The sequence below is a fragment of the Tripterygium wilfordii genome, chromosome 4, assembly GCF_013401445.1.
Source record: "Tripterygium wilfordii isolate XIE 37 chromosome 4, ASM1340144v1, whole genome shotgun sequence".
NCBI classification, from domain to species: Eukaryota; Viridiplantae; Streptophyta; class Magnoliopsida; order Celastrales; family Celastraceae; genus Tripterygium; species Tripterygium wilfordii.
In genome coordinates this window covers 15,635,797-15,642,873 of record NC_052235.1, presented here as the reverse complement: position 1 = coordinate 15,642,873, position 7,077 = coordinate 15,635,797, and the positions used below count along the sequence as shown (strand labels likewise).

The 7,077-nt window shown below is 36.2% G+C and overlaps 1 protein-coding gene across 1 annotated transcript; it reads left to right on the top strand.

Moving 5' to 3' along the window:
• Positions 1-1,203: 1,203 nt before the first annotated feature.
• LOC119995875 (SPX domain-containing protein 1-like) lies at positions 1,204-3,955 on the top strand. The gene is made up of 3 exons (XM_038842342.1): positions 1,204-1,610; positions 2,079-2,205; positions 3,278-3,955. The coding sequence occupies exons 1-3, from the start codon at positions 1,317-1,319 to the stop codon at positions 3,721-3,723; spliced, it is 867 nt and encodes a 288-aa protein (XP_038698270.1). The 5' UTR covers positions 1,204-1,316; the 3' UTR covers positions 3,724-3,955.
• Positions 3,956-7,077: the final 3,122 nt, after the last annotated feature.

Genomic DNA, 7,077 nt, shown 5'->3' with positions numbered 1-7,077 from the left:
ATTTGGATAAGGAAATAGAAAAAAGAAAAAGAAACAGTAGTTGAGTAGTAAAGAACACGTTTTTCCACAAAATGTGGATGGGCAGATATTCCAAGTTGAAGTAAAGAATATCCAACTAACAGATCCGAATCTTCTGCTGGCAAAAACGTCCAATCACAAATTCCACCTATAAATCATGAAACTCCACGTATGAATAAAATAACATCATGTACATTATTCATCATATTTTACTTTATTGATCATTTATATTTATTAAATTCATGTATAGTCTCCCTAATTACGTTAGGTATATTGATCAAGGTCATCATAAATGTTAATGTCTATTAAAGTTAATGTATCACGTAAATCAAAATAAATATAGATGATGCATTCATCTTAGTCAAATATAAGGGTTTTCTACGCATTTATGACTCTTCGATGGATTGAGTCACTTAAGTGACAGTATAAAATGTTCTTGGTCACTCTCTTCACACAACTAATTTTATAGCAATTCCATCATTCATATCTAAACATTAGAGGCGCGAAATAAAAATCAAGAATACTAAACAGTTTAATTGTCCAAGATTGATGAACCCGTATTTCAGAAAACATGTTACAAACACTCTTCATATTAATTATTTACTTATGCAATTTTCATTCTTTAATTTCATATGTAGGTGCAATTCATTACATGTTACAAACACTCTTCATAATAATTAGTTACTAATGCAATTTTCATTCTTTAATTTTATTTGTATGTGCAATTCATTATAATTAGTGCGCATCTCTTGTATTTGAGTGTGAAAATTGAGGAACAATTTTATGGTACGATACAAAAGCAGTTAAATCAAGGAAGCCAACATCTCTAAAGTTTTATATTTGTTATATGTCTTGAAGCATCCATCAGACTCTCTTATGTCCACCAAAGGAAAGGAAAAAATATAATTTGGTGGGTTGATACAAAATATCTTATCCCTAGTTCCCACATAATCACATTTTTAGTGGTTAATTATATAATTAGTGTAAAAAAAATATTAAGCCCCACACCGAGCCGCTACAAAAAAAGTTACTTGCCATGTGTCCAGCCGACAGCCAAAGAGCCAAAGAGAAAAAAGTTAAAAAGATGTATTAAAATAATAAAACTTCTCTCTTTCAGAGGGAATATAACCAGAGATATCCTTTCGTTTCATACAAACGCCGGATATTCCACAGATAACCCTTCGAATATTCCTTCGCTTTCCAGTATATCACCCTCCCCACCTTGTATTTTCCCTCACTTTCCCTCTCATTTTCTCTCCTTCCAAGCGCATACGCGCGCGACGATAGAGATTAACATCATGAAATTCGGCAAGAGCCTTAGCAACCAGATCGAGGAGACTTTACCTGAATGGCGCGACAAGTTCCTTTCCTACAAGGAACTGAAGAAGCAGTTGAAGCTAATAGTGCCCAAAGGCGGAGATAGGCCCAATAAGCGACTCAGATTGGACTCCGCCGGGGAAGAGTGCAGTGACTCCGCCGGTGATGGCATGTCGAAAGAGGAGATTGATTTCATCCAGTTGTTGGAGGACGAGCTCGAGAAATTCAACACCTTCTTTGTCGAGAAGGAGGAAGAGTACATCATCAGATTGAAGGTAATCTTGTCTATTGATTTAGTCCTCTTTTTTATACTATTGTGTGATCTGCTTCGTTGGGAGAAAATTAGCTGATTGTGAGAACGACGAGTCGGAATTCGAACGGATTGAATTTCGAAGAACTCCTCATCCATTCTTAGGTTAACAGAATAGAAACGTTGTCGTTTGGTATGGTCGATGAAGTGCGTACTGCGCACCGGAGGTTCTTCTTACCGCGCACTGTAACGCACCGTTAAGTCTGTTAGTGATGTGACCGTTTTTGTTCCTTTTTCTCAGCCAACTGGCTCGCAATATCGTTTAAGCACTATCGAGTATTGTGGCTCAGTATTTTATGTTAACGTGATCCTAACTATTCCATTAAACTATGAGTCAATTTTATTATTTTAGTGCCCACGAAAGTGGGGGATCAAGATGTTTTTGTTGGTTAAGGGAAGTGAGAGCTGAAGTTTACTGGTTGTGTTTTTGCAGGAGCTACAAGATGGGGTTGCGAAAGCAAAGGATTTCAATGAAGAGATGATTAAAATTCGAAAGGAGTTTGTGGACTTCCATGGAGAGATGGTTTTGTTGGAGAATTACAGTGCCCTCAACTACACTGGTAAATTCAATTCTTCCATCTTATTTTCACTGTTCTGTTCAAGTATCTTGATATTTTTTTTTGCTGTTTTTTCTTCTCATTTGTTTGGCATACTAAATTAGTAAATTGGAGTGCCTAAGATCCATTTATACAATGTCAAGCAGCCCACATGACTTATAGTTTACCCAGAGTTCACGGAACTTTCATTGGTAGACATGGGAAGGTTTGAAAATTTATTGACTTATAAACAACTGACGAATCAAGATCTTCTCTGTTGTAGTGTGTAAAAAGTTATAGTAATGGTACATGCATAGACTTGAGTCTGCTATGAAACCTTGGGAAGTTATTAATAGAAAGGATATTAGATCCATTGGGTATAAATCCACTCCCCTAAGCGCTCTATGTATCTAATATTTGTCTTTATAGACTCTTTTATTTGTTTGATTTTGTCCTGCATTAGTTTTGTGCGAAAACTGGTCGCCGCATATTTGTCTTGCAGATCGGTTTGAATAGTTGCATATGAATCAGGATATTCGCCAATTATAGTTTTTTTTTTAAAGTTTGTCGGGCCTTCAGCTACATGGATGATAATCTTAATATAAAATCATGAGTTTCTCGGACGAACATTTTGGCGGTAAGATTCTATCGAGTATATCGAGATGCATCGAGTATATCGAGATGCGTCGACGTTCGGGGAAAACGACAACTTGAGAGGAATCGGATCCATTGCTATAATCTAGTGTAAAAGGATTTCGGTATTGGCCTACCTAATGTTTATATTCATGTTCTTAATTTGTTTTTTGTTTTTAACTACTTTAGTTTCACATATATTTTTGTTAAACAACCAGGATTCCGTAACAACATCGATTCGTGTAGAAGTAAAGATGTGATGTTGTATGTTTCATCACTTATAGATTATAAGTGGATCTTTAAGTTGGTTCATCTGTATTCTGCTTTCTGATATCCCATCAATTCTCCTGTTTCTGCTTTACTTTTGAAGATTTGAGCATCTTGTAATTTCGAGTGATTTTTATCGGTAGCTAATGGCTTAAGTTCTTTTGTTAGTAACTTGGTATGTACTTGCACTTGACAGGACTAGTGAAAATACTGAAGAAGTATGACAAAAGAACTGGTGCCCTCATTCGGTTGCCCTTCATCCAAAGGGTCTTACAACAGCCCTTCTTCACCACAGACTTGCTGTACAAGCTTGTGAAAGAGTGTGAGAAGATGCTTGATCGCCTTTTCCTCACAAACGAACCATCCTCATCATCTGCTAAGGCAGCGGACATTGAAGGAGGTTCCAATCCTTCAACCTCCACCACCAACGGTTCTGGTATGCTCAGAGTCCCCAAGGAACTCCCAGAGATTGAACACATGGAGAGCTTATACATGAAGAGCACCATATCAGCGTTACGATCTTTAAAGGAAATTAGAAGCAGAAGTTCTACTGTCAGTGTTTTTTCATTGCCACCTCTGCAAATAAGTGGCATGGATGAGACATGGAAGAAGATTCCAATTCTGGAACAAGTAGCCAAATAGTTGGATTTTAAGGAGAAAAAAATATACCACAAAATTACCTCTTTGTGTTTTTCATTTCTCCTTTTTTTCTTGTTTCTTCCATGCACTTGTTATGCATGGCTTAGATACATCATACACTACTAGCACTGATGTAAGATGAAGTAGAAAATGGTCTGTATGATAGAATATGTGCTCTCATTGAAATTGAAAGTTGAAACTAGATCATCCAATTTGCTTACACAAATTTGGTTTTACATTTTGTGGGCTTAATTGGTTATATGTTGGACGGTTCATTGACTATTGTTTCGACAGGGCCCAATCGACACGGTGAATAAGCCCAAATCATACCAATTCGGCCCAACTAGTTGTTTTCAGAGGCTTGGGACTTTTGAAGGCCCAGCGGATAATCTCAAGCTGCATACTCTGTTCCTTCGGGTATATGGCACCAATCATCAAACTGAAATTGATATGGTTGAAAAGCATACAAAAGTGAATGCAAAGTCACCCAGAAACTTGTAAATCTAATACGCTCATCTACAGTTGGAAATGTATGTAATCAAATTCGGATTCATCCTAAAAAACGTATGAGTCTCTCACATTTAATTGTGTCCAAAATAGATCCATTTACATGCACCCACCACAACAGGCAATTCAGACTCGACAATAAAGCAGTCATTCATGGCACAACTTCCAAGCAATTTGTCCAAAAGATGGTGACGAATTGAACCGGGTAGCATTGGACAGAGAGAGTCAGAACAAGTTTGATGTGAGCTATTTCAATAATGTAAGGGCATCTCCAAGGGGATTGCATATGGGGTTGTAAAGCCCTTCACTGCCAAAATACAACTCCAATCCTTGAAAAACTCTCTCCAACGCAGGTGGTATATCAGGTTGTATAATACAACCTGTCAGAGTTGGGTGCTATATTTAACACCCAATTGAAGAGAGAGAGGAGAGATGTAAATCTTGGAGGGAAAGAAAAAGTGGCAGTTGGAGAGTCCAACGGCTAATAAATATAGATCTGGTACCCAGGGATTCAAGCATGGATTATGGAAGCTGTTGATCTGCTTCTCGTCAACTTCGTGCAGTCCGCTGTGGAGACGAAGGACAGGGACGAAGTATAGACAAAGGGTGAGGGTTATGGACATGGGTTATGGGCTCTCTTAATGTATACTTGGGCTTGGGTCATGGGCTCTCTTAATGTATAGGCTTGGGTTCATGAGTAATGACTCTTTTAATGTATAATGAGCATTACAAAGCATTACTAAGACTATTGGGCTCGAGTTTAATGACAATAATCATATGAATTCGACTTAAATTGAATGGGTTTGGACTAAAATTAGTTTTACCACTCCATTTACAACCCTCCCCTTGGAACACAATAATTTTACAATCGTACTTTTTCAATTTTTTGGGGTGTTGAACACAAGGATAGCACCCCATTTTTGCATCCCTCCCTTGGAGATGCTCTAAGAGATGGGAATGGAGTGTTGGAGTATGATCAAAGAGCAACACGTAATATTGTGCATAATTATTTTAGAACGTTGTTTTATTGGGAAAATTATCAGAATCCACCTCCACAAAAATATCAAGAATAATGGAGAAATAGAAATGGAGAATAACACCAAAATCACAACATAAGAATTTATATGAAAACTCCTAAATCGAACAAAAAACTATGAGTGTTGTCAAAAACAATCAAAGAAATTTATTATATGAAAAATTGTTACAACTACACTCTTAATATTTTTTTCTCTCACCCAGTACCCAAGAACACCTAAGAGACTAACAACACTAAGGAGAATTTCTCACTCAAATTCTCTCTCTAGCTAGCTCTCTTTATTCTATGTCTTGTTCATTAGTGTATGAACTAAGGCTGCGGAACTTTATTTATGGAGTTCATTAGTCGAATTTGGGAGCTCTGCAATTCGTTTTAAATTTTAGAGTCTACAATTTTGATGCAGCATGACGTGGTGGGAAGAACACGTACTTGGACCTGTTGATTCGACACACGAATATCAGGAACAAATCTACTTAATATGTTGATTCGACACACAAATACTAGATTTAAAGCTTCAATACTTTGTTGATTCTGACGAATACCAAAGAATTGGAAAAAGACGCTCGGCTCTTAATTTTTATTCAACTCAAAAACTGAAATTCCTCAATGAGGGTTACAACCTGAAATAGTAAACTAAACGAAACGCTAGTCAAACCCTAAACAATTCTAACGGAAAACAAATACCTAAAAATAAATATATAAAAGTACTCCTAATAAAAAATATACTAGACTCCTAGAAAAATAATACTAATTGATTCACAAACAATTGATTTCCTAAATATCAAAATAAAATATTTAACCGAAATGTCTCAATCTCAATCTGCATCAAATTTGAATCCAATTGTTTGAGAGATGTACCACATCACATCATATTTTTGTTTTTTTTTTTAAATTTATTTGATTTTTTTCTTCACCAATAAATGTGAATTATAAACTCCGCAACTCTACAGAATTGTGAAATCCTCAAATCCTTTTAGCCAAAATAACAATAGTATACTGCTCCAAAAACAGCTACGCATTCATGCATTTCTCAAACCATTTTTGACAAGTTGATTTGCCGACCATATACCAAGCAACTTGTAAATCTAATACGCTCATCTACATTTGGAAATGTATGTACTCAAATTCGGATTCATCCTAAATTGGAAATGTATGTACTCAAATTTGGATTCATCCTAAAAAACGTGTGAGTCCCACATTTAATTGTGCCCAAAATAGATCCATAAACATGCACCCACCACAACAGGCAATGCAGACTCGACAATAAAAGCAGTCATTCATGGCACAAACTTCAAGCAATTTGTCCAAAAGATGGCGACGAATTGAACCGGATAGCATTGGACAGAGAGAGTCAGAACAAGTTGGATGTGAGCTATTTCAATAAATGTAAGAGATGGGAATGGAGTGCTGGAGTATGATCAAAGAGCAACACGTAATATTGTGCACAATTATTTTAGAGGGTTGCTTTATTGGGAAAATTATCAGAATCCTCCTTCACAAAAATATCAAGAATAATAGAGAAATAGAAATGGAGAATAACACCAAAATCACGACATAAGAATTTACGTGAAAACTCCAAAATCGGAGAAAAAACTATGAGTGTTGTCAAAAACAACAAGAAAAATTTACTATATGAAAAATTGTTACAACCACACTCTTAATATTTTTTTCTCTCATCCAGTACCTAAGAACACCCAAGAGACTAACAACAAACACCGTCGAATCTAAAAAATACACTTTAGATGCTCACCTATAAAAAGATTATGATGACATTCATAGACTTATTTAGAAGGGGTGGATGATCCACTCTTTTC

Coding starts and splice junctions, on each gene's coding strand:
- LOC119995875 (XM_038842342.1), top strand. CDS start 1,317: ATGAAATTCGGCAAGAGCCTTAGCAACCAGATCGAGGAGACTTTACCT. Junction 1,611..2,078: donor AGTACATCATCAGATTGAAG/GTAATCTTGTCT, acceptor GTGTTTTTGCAG/GAGCTACAAGATGGGGTTGC. Junction 2,206..3,277: donor CAGTGCCCTCAACTACACTG/GTAAATTCAATT, acceptor TGCACTTGACAG/GACTAGTGAAAATACTGAAG.